The sequence below is a fragment of the Mobula hypostoma genome, chromosome 12 (genome assembly GCF_963921235.1).
Source record: "Mobula hypostoma chromosome 12, sMobHyp1.1, whole genome shotgun sequence".
In the NCBI taxonomy this organism is placed as follows: Eukaryota; Metazoa; Chordata; class Chondrichthyes; order Myliobatiformes; family Myliobatidae; genus Mobula; species Mobula hypostoma.
The window spans coordinates 34,072,168-34,085,308 of NC_086108.1; the positions used below are offsets into that span (position 1 = coordinate 34,072,168).

A 13,141-nucleotide genomic window follows, 5' to 3' on the forward strand; every position below is an offset into this window, starting at 1 on the left:
ACTGTGTCTGCAAAAATAATGACAAGAACCACAATTATTCGTTCACACAGAACACTCAACCACAGAAACACTGAAATAAAAATAACTTCCCTTTGTAACTTGATATATAAAACTCCAGATGTTGTATAGTTCTTACGAACGCTCCATTTAATACCGACTTCTACCCTAAATCTTTAATAGCCTGTTACCATTTGTATTTGAATTATTTCTGTTTCCATTCTGCATTTTATCATGTTACTTATCTACCCTAGATCAGCCTCCTGTTCTGGGAAAACTCACAAATGCTTTTCAAGTTACAATTTCCTTCATCATTAGCAAGTTTTGACTGCAGCTCACAAGTTGTCTGTTTTTAGCATGCCTACTGTGCACTTGGAAATTCCTTCACCTGTTTTCTTTCGCTAACACGTAACAAGTCTTGAATTTTCAAACATTCTAAGGACATGCACAGCATGTAGATCACTAAATACAATGAATTCCTCCTGAAGATCATTTTGGATCAAGGAAAATGTGTTTTTTAGAAAACTATAACCAGATTTAATCTTTTAACCATCTGTGGAACTTGTTTAAAAAAAAATTATTTTCTTGCCACTGTAATTGACCTTTCCATTTCTACTGCTGGAGGCTATAGTCTACAGACCCCTCTTCGCAGAGCGACTTTCACGTACTCCCTGGACTATAATCACTTCTGAAAGATTTAATTGGCTGACCAGCCGGCGTCACTCAAGAGGAGAGTGCCTGTATATAATCTGCAAAGCTCAACAGTGCACTCTAGAAGGAGCTCAAGTTTAGGCAGACATCACTTTGGTGAGAAACAATAAGACCGAGCCAGCAAAATGTGCAAAGGGTTAGCTGCATTACCAGCAACATGCCTCGAAAGGTGAGAAAGTGTATTTCTGCTCTGGTTTAAGCATATGTCCAGCTATTAAGTATGTCCTTGTTCGAATGCTTCATGATTTTCAATCAATGTGAATGAGCTGGTGTTATTGTGAGAGATTCATTTTTCTAGTAGTAATTAATATGGGCTCCTATCACTTAAACTGTAGACTTGTTGCACGGAGCAGCATCTAGAGCTAATCTTAATTGTAAGAATATCGGCTGGGATTTAGGTACCTTCTAAATGGGACAAATAATTACATTTAACAATTGTCTTGTTACCTCTCAGGTCTTGGGACTTTCACTGCTTTGGGATATTTAATGGAAAACTCCAGGACTCAGGCAACAATTCATAGTTAACTGTAAATATTTTGAGATATATTATAAACTGTCGCCCTCTTAAAATACTTCACAGCACTAATGAATCGATGGAGCAGAAAAAAGTTTATGTTAGTGTTACATGAAAGGTCTGTTGACAATAAGGCGACTTCAATTCAACAGAGATAGATCTGAGAGGAGTCCTGTACTTTTAACTCCAGAAGCAAGTAAATAAATGTGATGAATTAAATATTTAGATTGTTGGAATTATCTTCAATTTGTAGGACTTCAAATTGTTCATTAAGTGAAAGAAAATCAATTACATTTTTATCAGAATAGTTGCAAAGCCAATGTTTTTGTTAAGAATGCAGCCCTTTTTGTTTTAGTCATTTGGCCTCAAACTGTATTGCAATTGCAATTAATATATGAGTAATGGTTCATGTTATTATGTTGATACATACCATGATTTTTTTAAAAACATATACTATTATTAGCTTCATTATAATGTTCTCCACAAGAAAGAATGCATCTTTATGATAAAAATGCACAAGCTGAAACCACAGAAAATTATTTAGGGAAGATTATAAGATTAAATGATTTGGGGGTATTGGGTAGTGGTTAGCACAACACTTTACAATACCAATGACCCAGGTTCAATTCCCTCTGCTGCCTGTAAGGAATTTGTGAGTTTTTCCCATGACCATGTGGTTTTCCTCTGGGTCCTCAGGTTTCCTCCCATTAGGTTAATTGGTCATTGTAAATTGTCCTGTGGTTAGGCTGGGGTTGCTGGGTGGAATGGCCCAAAGGACCAAAAGGGCCTATTCTGTGCTGTATCTCAATAAATAAAAAAAAAACAAAGTGCTGGAAACACTCAGCACATCAGGCAGCATCTGTGGATAGAGTTAAAGTTAACAGTATTGGTCTGTGACCCTTCATCAGAACCGGTAAAAAGAGCAACAAGTTAGAGTTCAGTCAGAGAGAAGGAGGGGAAGGGATGGTTAAAACAAAGGGAATATCTCTAAGACAGTGAGTCTATATGAGTTAACATGGATGGTAATATGCACATTAGACTTCTTTGTGTAATGTGTTTAATCTCATTTCAGCAGAATCTGTAATCATAGTTTATCATTGAACTGTAATTTTGCAATTTAGCCAATCAAGCAGCACAACTATTCAAATAATACAGGGGTTATTTTAACACTGGATATTCATGTCAATGAAGCAATGGAAATTGGGAGACATTTTTAATGTAAAGGTGTATGATCTGATATTACCTATTTTACATATACCTGGTTAATGTTACCTAATCTAATACAATCTTTCACATGAGTATAATGTCCTGCTTTTCCTCTGTTGAAATGCAATAAATGCACATTAATAATGTGCTGTAAGTTGACTTAAATGGAGTGATCTTATTGACCTTCAAAGTAAAATATTGGCATGATCTGTAAATGTATGATTTACGCAACAGTGACTGTAAGATTCAGCTAATGTATTATTTAAGCACTTCAGACAATTCAATTCTTTCTATCTCATTGTTCAGATTTGACTTTGAAATTCTTTTCCATTCCCATTATGCTGTTCATTACAGCATGCTCTGTTCAAGTGAGCACAAATTCAGCACAAAATTATGAATTTAATCATGTTTCTCTAGAATGCAATACAAGTTGTACTTCAAACGTAACAGAGTTGAAGATGTCTTTCATTAAAAATGTAAAATTAAGTTTATAGACAGGTGCAATACAAGACAGATGGGCATAATCTCAGGTAATGTGCTAAGATGTAAAAATATAATTAAAAATTGATCATTTTTGTCAATTTCATTTCTCTAATCCAAAATAGCTATTATAATATAAAATAAATGTTTATTTTCCTTTTCGAGTACTAATACAACTAGCAAGTCTTATAGTCACAATTTGGTTCCTGAGATAGTAATAATATATGAGTACTTCATTTGCCATTTCATTTGATGTACAAGAGAAAATGGTATCATTAAAGTTACGGATTGCTAACAAGTGGACAGCTTCGCAAATTTCCAATACACTGGCAGCTGAGGTTGGGGTCTGACAAAGCAGGAATAGTCCACAAACCAGCGCTATCTGTCAGTGGCTTTAATCCCTTGTAATATTATATACTGTTTGAGTTTTGCAAGCAATTCATGGACATATGCTATTGATGACACAGGTAAGCCAATTTGTACAATGACTGTCCTTCAAATCTGAAATTTGATGGATTCCGAAGATGAGAATAAAAGGTGCCTGCATGTTCAAAACCTTTGCCTCAGTTTGGTGACTCTCCCCTGGATAAAACTATTGATTGTTATGCGTTTCAAGGGCAAAACTCTTGCCCAATAATAGAAGAAGGAGCTTGCTAGTGCAACAAGTCTATGGGCACAGGTTGCCCAAGAGCTAACCAGTCATTCTGGATCTGTCGCCATTCTGGATTTAATAGTTAAACCATTTTAATGACCAATCCAGGTAAGGTGGCATTGTACTGAGATACACTCAGTGGGCACTTTATTAGGTACCTCCTGTCACCTTCCTGCCAGTTTCAACCAGTCTGCCCATTCTCCTCGGACTTCTCTCAATAACAAAGCATTTTTGCTCTCAGAACAGCCGCTCACTGGATTTTATGATTTCTGAACCATTCTCTGTAAAGTCCAGAGACTGTTGTACATGAGTTTATTCAGAAGAAATCCAAGAGAAGTTTGGTGGCTCGGCCAAATGACACCACAAGACATAAAATTCTCAAAACTAGGACCTAAAATCCTAAAGGGATTGGACAGGTTAGATGTAGGAAGATTGTTCCTGATGTTGGGGAAGTCCAGAATGAGGGGTCACAGTTTGAGGATAAAGGGGAAGCCTTTTAGGACCGAGATTAGGAAAAATTTCTTCACACAGAGAGTGGTGAATCTGTGGAATTCTTTGCCACAGGAAACAGTTGAGGCCAGTTCATTGGCTATATTTAAGAGGGAGTTAGATAAGGCCCTTGTGGCTAAAGGGATCAGGAGGTATGGAGAGAAGGCAAGTACAGGGTTCTGAGTTGGATGATCAGCCATGATCGTACTGAATGGCAGTGCAGGCTCGAAGGGCTGAATGGCCTACTCCTGTACCTATTTTCTATGTTTCTATGTTTCTATGAAAATCTCAGGGATCAGATTACTCAAACAATCCCGTCTGGCACAAACAATCATTCCAGGGTCAAAGTCGCTTGTATCACATTTATTCCCCATTCTGTTGTTTGGTCTGAGCAACAACTAAAGCTCTTGATGATATCTGCTTTTATGCATTGAGTTGCTGCCACATGATTGGCTGATTAAAGAGCATTAAGAGCTTCAATTTGCATTAAAGAGCAGGTGTACCTAATAAAGTAGCCACTGAGGGTATATTCACTTGCACCCTGATGTGTGCATCATTCTAATCTGCTCACTCGGAACTCTCCAACCTGCTCCCAAACATTACTGTGTGCACTTTTCTACAATACACGCATTTCTTCACACATGCCTCCCCGTTCAGCCATCGGTGACACTTCCCTTCAGCTTTATGCAGCAGTGTGCATTTCCTTCATATTTACCCCCAACAAGCATTCATGTATGTATTCCGCTACTCTTACTCATGGATCTCTTGCTTCCCTTCTCTCAGGTGAAGATAGCACAGAGCATGACGAGAAGGCAGAGTTCCGAAAGTGGCCCTTCGGCCAACTCTCAGCTGCATGGGGAGGGGTCGGATCCTAGTGCTGGACATTAGGGGACAAGAGTATGGGAGTCTCGTGGTGATGGAATTAAATATTTGGTTATTTTGGCTTTGATGTCTACAATAAGTGAACTACGATCATGTGCAAAATTCATTTTGTGACCTTGATAGTTCCATTGTAGAGAATTAATCTCACTAGGGATATCCAAACAATCTTCTGAAGTTGTAGCAAAGGACAGTTAATATCCCCTCCAGAGAAGTCATTCCCTGTGAGGGTGTTCCATCAGATCAGAACCCGAGACCCTCTGTCTCTAGTGAGGTTGATAAAGCAGACATTGGGTTCTACCTGACAACTCGCAGATCCCCAAGATGTAAGATCAGATGGCCAATGCAGGGGGCAGTCTTGAAACGTTCAGGTCAGAGCCCAGAAGATTGTTTAAGCTCAGCTGGATCCAGATGCTGCACTTGAGGACCTGTCGATGTACTATGTAGTTATAAAGCAGTAAAGAACGCAAACCATTTCTGCAATGAACACACTAACGGGAAGAAGAGATTGTCCATCTCAGCCCTTTGCTGTGGAAAGGGTGCCACACAACAGGGATCCCAGCATGGATCTGAAGCGGTAGTGTCTAGCTAGTATAATCAATTATATGGCATAGGAGTATACTATTTTATTATTTAATTAGTTCAGGTACTGTAGAGAAAGGGCCCTTCCAACCCTTTGGGCCACATTGCCCAGCAACCCCTGATTTAACACTAGCCTAATTACAACAACTTACAATTATGAGGTGGCCTACAGGGAAGAAGTCATCCATCTGACACAGTGGTGTCAAGAAAACAACCTCTCCCTCAATGTTGCAAAAACAAAGGAGCTGGTTGTGGACTACAGGAGGAATGGAGACAGGCTAACCCCTATTAACATCAGTGGATCTGGGGCTGAGAGGGTAAACAGCTTTTAAGTTCCTCGGCATCCACATCACTGAGGACCTCGCATGATCTGTACACACCAGCTTTGTGGTAAAAAAAGGCACAACGATGCCTCTTTCACCTCAGACCATTGAAGAAGTTTGGTATGGGCCCCCAAATCCTAAAAACTTTCTACAGGGGCACAACTGGGAGCATCCTGACTGGCTGTATCACTGCCTGGTATGGGAAATGTATCTCTCTTAATTGCAGGATTCTGTAGAGAGTGGTGCAGACAGCCCAGCGCATCTGTAGTTGTGAACTTCCCATGATTCAGGACATTTACAAAGACAGGTGTGAAGGAAGGATTATTAGGGGCCCACATCACCCCAACCATAATCTATTCCAAATGCTACCATCTAGGAAGCGGTACCATAGCATAAAAGCCAGGGCCAATAGGCTCTGGGACAGCTTCTTCCACCAGGCCATCAGACTGATTAACTCACGCTGATTAGAGTGCATTTCTATGGGTTACATTGACTGTTCTATTTATTATAAGTTATTATAAATGACTATGATTGCACATTGCACATGCAGATGGAGCTGTACGGTAAAGATTTTTACTCCTCATGTATGTGAAGGATGTAAGAAATAAAGTCAATTCAATTCAATTACCAATTAACCTTCCTCCAAGAATCTTTGGACCCTTGGAGGAAAGCAGAGTACCCAGAGGAGACCCAGGCTGTCGTGGGGAGAACATACAGACAGTGGCGGGAATTGAACCTAGCTTGCTTGTACTGTAAAGGATTGTGCTATTCACTACTCTACCAAGCCGCCCATCCTTTGCATAATTTTGTTTCATCATCCTTACAGATAGTGAAGTCCTCTTATTACATAAATCTGTTTCTCCTCGTACCTACCCTTGTTTAGTAACCATCACTTTAAATTATATACCCTCAGATCTATGAAAACACAGCAATGGGAACAAATTCTCTCTCCTGCCCCTATGTAATTGTTAATGATATTGCACACCTCTAACAGTTCTTTTGAAAGCACAGGCATTACATCACATATAACTCCGTAGGAGCGGAAGGATTTGCATCTGGTGAGTTAGATACGGTTTTATTGATGCGACTGTTCTACGATTATCCCATGTGAAAGAATTTTTTTTTCATATTTTGCCTCTCCTTGTGCTGAATGGAGAGACATGAATTGGTCATGGACAATAAAGAGACTGGAGAAGAGGTGCTTACCTGGAATCAGGATTGCTTCGTGTGGGAGAAGATGGGGACACAAGGGGAGGAGTCACTTTTGCACATCAATGTCAGATGGATGAACTGCTGATGCCCAGGAGAACCAAGCAATAAAAAGAGCAACTCAAAGATTTCTGCTGCTGTGTTAGCCTCATTGTACTCTCCTTCATTCTTAGAATTAACTGGATCCTTAACTTCCTGATACTGATCTTCTGAGACCACAGTCTATGTGGATCGGAAATGATATCTCCTCCTCACTGTCACAACCCAAGGATGCAGGCATAGCCCACTTCTCTACTCTCTCTACACCCATGACAATGTGGCTATAAATTTGTTGGTAGAATTTCAGATGGTGCCGAGGAGACTTACAGGAATAAGACAGATCAGCTGGTTGAGTGGGGTCGCAGCAATAACCTTGCACTCAACATCAGTAAGACCAAGGAGTTGATTATGGACTTCAGAAAGGGTAAGTCGAGGAAACGCACACCAGTCTTCATCGTGGGATCAGAAGTGGAACTGGTGAGCAGTTTTAAGTTCCTGTGTGTCAATATCTTTGAGGATCTACCTTTGCCCGAAAATATTGATGCAATTATAAAAAAGGCATGACAGCAGCAGTATTTCATTAGGAATTTGAGGAGAAATAGTATGTCACCAAAGGCACTTGCAGATTTTTACAGATGCAGCTTGGAGAGCATTCTAACTGGCTGCATCACCGTCAGGTATAGTGGGGCCACTGCACAGGATCGGGGAAAAGCTGCAGTAAGTTGTAAACTCAGCCAGCTCCATCATGGGCACTAGACTCCCAGCATCCAGAAAACCTTCGAAAGGTGATGCCTCAAAAAGGCAGCATTCATTATTAAGAACCCCCATCATCCAGGACGTGCGCTCTTCTCATTGCTACCATCAAGCCGGTGGTATGGGAACCTCGAGACATACACTCAACATTTCAGGAACAGCTTCTTCCCCTCCGCCATCAGATTTCTGAATGGACGTTGAACCAATGAACAATTCCTCAGATTTTTTTTTCCTTTCGTTTTGCACTACTTCTTTAATTTTTTTTTATAAACACTTATTGTAGGTTATAGATTTTATTATGATGAATTGCAACAAACTGCTGCTGCAAAACAAAAAGATTTCACAATATATGCCCGTGATATTAAACCTGCTTTTGATTCTATAAGACCACAGGAGCAGTATTAAACCATTTGACCTATTGAGTTTGCTCTGCAATCTATCATGGTTGATTTATTATCCCTCTCAAGGCTATTCTCCTGCCTTCTCCTTGTAACCTTTGACACCTTGATTAATCAAGAACATGTGAACCTCCACCTTAAATATTCCCAATGTTTAGGCATGTACAGTCATCTATGGCAAAGAATTCCACAGATTCACTACCCCCGGCTAAAGAAATTCCTCCTCAAATCTGTTGTAAATGAACGTCCCTCAATTCTGACGCTGTCCTAGACTCCCCCACAATAGGAAACATTCCTTCCACATCCACTTAATCCACACCTTTCAATATTCAATAGGTTGCAATGAGATCCCCTCTCATTCTTCTAAACTCCAGTAAGCACAAGCCCAGAGCCATCAAATTCTCCTCACTTGTTAAACCTTTAATTCCTGACATTATTCTTGTGAACCTCCTCTGGACCCTCTCCAATGCCAGCACATCTTTTCTTAGATGAGGGGCCCAAAACTGCTCACGATACTCCAAGTGCAGTCTAATCAGAGCCTTATGAAGACTCAACATTACATCCTTGCTTTTGTATTCTTGTCTTTTCAAAATTAATGCTAACATTGCATTTGCCTCCCTTACTGCTGACTCAACCTGAAAGTTAACATTTAGGGAATCCTGCACGAGGGCTCCCAAGTCCCTCTGGGCCTCTGATTTATGAATTTACTCCCCATTTAGAAAATAGTCCACACCTTTATTCCTTCTGTCAAAGTGTATGACCATACACGTCCCTACACTATATTCCCTCTCCCACTTTTTTGCCCATTTCCCCAATCTGCCTAAGTCCTCCTGCAGACACCCTGCTTCCTCAACACAACCTGCCTCTCCCCCTATCTTCGTATTAACTGCAAAGCTATCACAACACAACCTGCCTCTCCCCGTATCTTCGTATTAACTGCAAAGCTATCAATTTCTTCATCCAAATCACTGACATACAGAGTGAAACAAAGCAATCCCGACACCAACCCCTGCAGCACATCACTGGTCTCCGACAGTCAACCAGAAAAGGCATTCTTTTTTTCCCATTATTTGCCTCCTGCCAGTCAGTCAATCTTCTATCCATGCTAATACCTTTCCTGTAATACCATGGGCTATTTCCTTGTTAAGCAGCTTTATGTGCGGCACCTTGTCAAAGGATTTCTGAAAATCCAATTCAACAACATCTACTAACTCTCCTTTGTCTATACCTGTTGATTGTTTCCTCAAAGAATTCCAACAGATTCTTCAGGCAAGATTTTCATTTTAGAAAACCATGCTGACTTTGGCCTATTTTATCATGTGCCTCCAAGTACCCCAAAACCTTATCCCCAATAAGACTCCAACATCTTTCCAACCAATGAAGTCAGGCAAACTGGCATACAGTTTCCTTTCTTTTGCTTTTGTCCTTTTCAGAGTAGAGTAAAATTTGCAGTTTTACAGACCTCCTGAACCATTCTTGAATCTAGTGGATCTTGAAAGATCATTACTAATGCCTCCACAACGTCTGTAGTTACCTCTTTCAGAACTCTGGGGTGTAGTCCATCTGGTTCAGGTGACTTATTGACCTTTAGGCTTTTCAGCTTCAGAGCACCTTCACCTTGGTAATAGCAATGGCACACGCTTCTATTCTGCTAGTAGGTTCCACAGTGAAGATTGACACAAAAAAACTTAATAATTCCCACTGCCATTTCTTTGTCCCCCAACAATACCTCTCCAATATCATTTGCAGCGGTCCGATCTTCACTTTCATCTCTCTTTCACTCTTTATTTATCTGAAATTTTTTTTGTATCTTCACTGTGGGCTCAAACACAAGTTTCTATAAAAAGCCATCTTGTAGGCTTTTCTACAAATTCTCCCTCTTGGAATCCAGCACCAATCTAATTTTCCTAATCTACCTGTGTATTGAAATCCCCAATGACCATCGCAACATTATCCTTTTTACATGCCTTTTCTAACTCTCATTGTAATTTATAATCCATATCCTTGCTACTATTCAAAGGCCAGTATATGATTCGCATCAGGGTCCTTTTACCCCTGCCATTTCTTAACTCTACCCACAATGATTCTATTTCTTCCATCCTATCTCACCAATTTCCAAGGATTTGATTTCATTTTTTTACCAACAAAGCCTCTCCACCCTCTCTGCCCACCTGCCTGTCCTTTCGATACAATGCGTATCCTTAGATGTTAAGTTCCCAACTATGATCTTCTTTCAGCCATGACTCAAATGCCCACAACGTCATACTCATCAATCTCTAACTGCACCACAAGATCATCTATCTTATTCTGAATACTGTGTGCATTCAAAAACAAAACTTTCAGTCTTGTATTCAGCACCGTTTTTTGATTTTTGCCTCCACATTACTCTTTAACACATCCCACCAACAGCAATTCTGCCCTGTCATCTGCCTGTCCTTCCTCACAGCCTCGCTACATCCTACATCTAGTTGTACATCAACTGCCCCATCCTTGGCCCTAACACTCCGATTCCTATTGCTCTGCCAAATTAGTTTAAACCCACCCCAAACCTGCCTGCAAGGACGTTGGTCCCACTCGGGTTCAGGTGTAACCCATCCTTTTGTACAGGTCATTTCTTCCCCAGAAGAGATCCCAATGACCCAAAAATCTGAAACCTCGCCCCCTGCATTAATTCCTCAGCCAAGTATTCATCTGCCAACTCATCCTATTCTTGCCTTCATTGACAAGTGGCATAGGTAGCAATCCAGAGATTACCACCCTGAATGTCCTGTTTTACAGCTTTCGACCTATCTTCCTATATTCTCTCTTCAGGACCTCCTCCCTCTTCCTATCTGTCTTTTGACCAAAATGTACCATGATTTCCAGCTGCTCACCTTCCTCCTTTAGAATGCTGTGGACTCAATCCAAGATGTCCCTGACCCTGACCCTGGCATTGGGAGGCAACATACCATCCGGGTGCCTCTTTCAGCTTTCTGCTCCTCTAGTTATGGAGTCTAGTTCTAGTTGTGTAGCGTGTGACCAAGTGGTTAAGGCGTTGGTCTAGTGATCTGAAGGTCGCTAGTTCGAGCCTCAGCTGAGGCAGCGTGTTGTGTCCTTGAGCAAGGCACTTAACCACACATTGCTCTGCGACGACACTGGTGCCAAGCTGTATCGGCCCTAGTGCCCGTCCCTTGGACAACATCGGTGGCATGGAGAGGGGAGACTTGCAGCATGGGCAACTGCCGGTCTTCCATACAACCTTGCCCAGGCCTCGGTCAACATTGAAAATCGATGGACAGCCAAAGAAGTAGTTATGGAAATCCCTATCACCACTGCACTTCTCTTCTTCCCCCCCACTTCTCTTCTGAGCTGCAGAGTCAGACTCAGTTCCAGAGACCTGGTCACTGCTGCTTCCCCCAGTAGGTCATCTCCCACAACGATATTCAAAGCTCAATGCTTACTATTGAGTGAAATGACCACAGGTATACGCTGCACTGGCTGCTTATTCCGTTTCCCTCTCCTGACAGTCACCCAACTACCTGTATCCTGGAATTTAGCAGTGGCTACCTCTCTGTAGCTTCTTTCTATCACCTCCTCAGTTTCTTATAGGAACCAAAGGTCATTGAACAGCAGTTCCAGTTCCTTAACATTGTCTCTAAGGAGCTGCAGCGTGATGCATTTCATGCAGATGTAGTTATCAGGGAATCTTCAGGTCTCCCAGATTTCCCACATCTCACACAAAGAAAATACCACCACCTCCAGATCCATTCTCAGTGCACTGGCTATATACTAACAGAAAAAAAAAACTTACTAGAAACTTTCTTACCTTACTTACTTAGAAACTCTGCCTGTGCTTGCCCAAGCCTGTTGTGCCAACACCAGACTACTCTAACACTGGCCGGCTCCAACAATGGCTGCTCTACCTACATCTTCTTTCCTTTTATTGGTCCCTCGCTGAAAGAAAGCTGAAAGTTCCAAAGCTCTTTTGAAACTTCACGCTGTGTCACCAACCAATGCCCTCTTGCTCTGATTTCAGCCTGCTGAAAATTCTGATTATGAATTACATCAGGCTCTGTACTCAGTGCCTTATACCTTCCGCGGGTCAAACTTTGCATGCAATATTCACTAGAGTACAATCTGGTGTTGTGCAATGAAGATAATATTTACTGTAGGAGGAGGTGGATGAGGAGAACCATTTGGTAGAGAACGAGGAAATCCCTGCTTTTTTTCCAGGTTGCATTAAAAGGTCTCTTTGGCCAGATCTACAGCTTTCTGGGATAAGATGTGCGTGCTAGCAGCATGTCAGTTCCATGGTAGAGTCAAGGAGATCTGCCGCTGCTTGGAAGTGAAAATTGCCTTTGTGACATTTTTTTCATGTGGAGTGCCATTACACAGAGTGACACTTCAAGCTTGTTCTCAACGGAGCCTCTGTGAACAAACTCTTTCTCACAAGCAAGCAAGGAAACAGCTGGGCCATTTCGCTCTCTCTTGTATATTTCCGTGCTCTGTCTTCAGTCCCCTCCAATCACTGTTACATAATTTCCTTACTTCCATGAGAAGTCTGAGAAATGTTTAGACTACAGGTAAACTGCAAGAGTCATGATGATATCACTGTAATTATACAACTATCATATTGAAATTGGTACGTGTCTCTTCAGAAGCATTCGTTCCCATGTGACTCAAAGTGTTCTTAATGAGACCTGAGGAAATGGTCCTACTTATTGACTCCCACCATGAATCTTCACAAAAACCTAAGGCAAACTTACTTGCCCCAGCCTGGCTATGAATTAATAGGGTTTTACCCAGCCAAGGACTTCCATTGGCTTTGATGAAAATATCAGGCGGGTTCAATCTAACCACCAAGGCTACCCAACAAAATACGTCTGGTTTCAAAAAAAAGGGATAAGCAATCAGGATGTGGTAGGAATTA

The 13,141-nt window shown here is 41.2% G+C and overlaps 1 protein-coding gene across 1 annotated transcript in view; it reads left to right on the forward strand.

Moving 5' to 3' along the window:
- The first annotated feature begins 731 nt into the window (after positions 1–731).
- LOC134354692 (regulator of G-protein signaling 5-like) overlaps positions 732–13,141 on the forward strand; it is a 45,912-nt gene continuing 33,502 nt past the window's right edge. Inside the window, exon 1 of the mRNA XM_063063830.1 lies at positions 732–877. Coding sequence (XP_062919900.1) covers positions 834–877 — 44 coding nt within the window. The 5' untranslated portion in view covers positions 732–833. The remainder of the gene's footprint in view (positions 878–13,141) is intronic.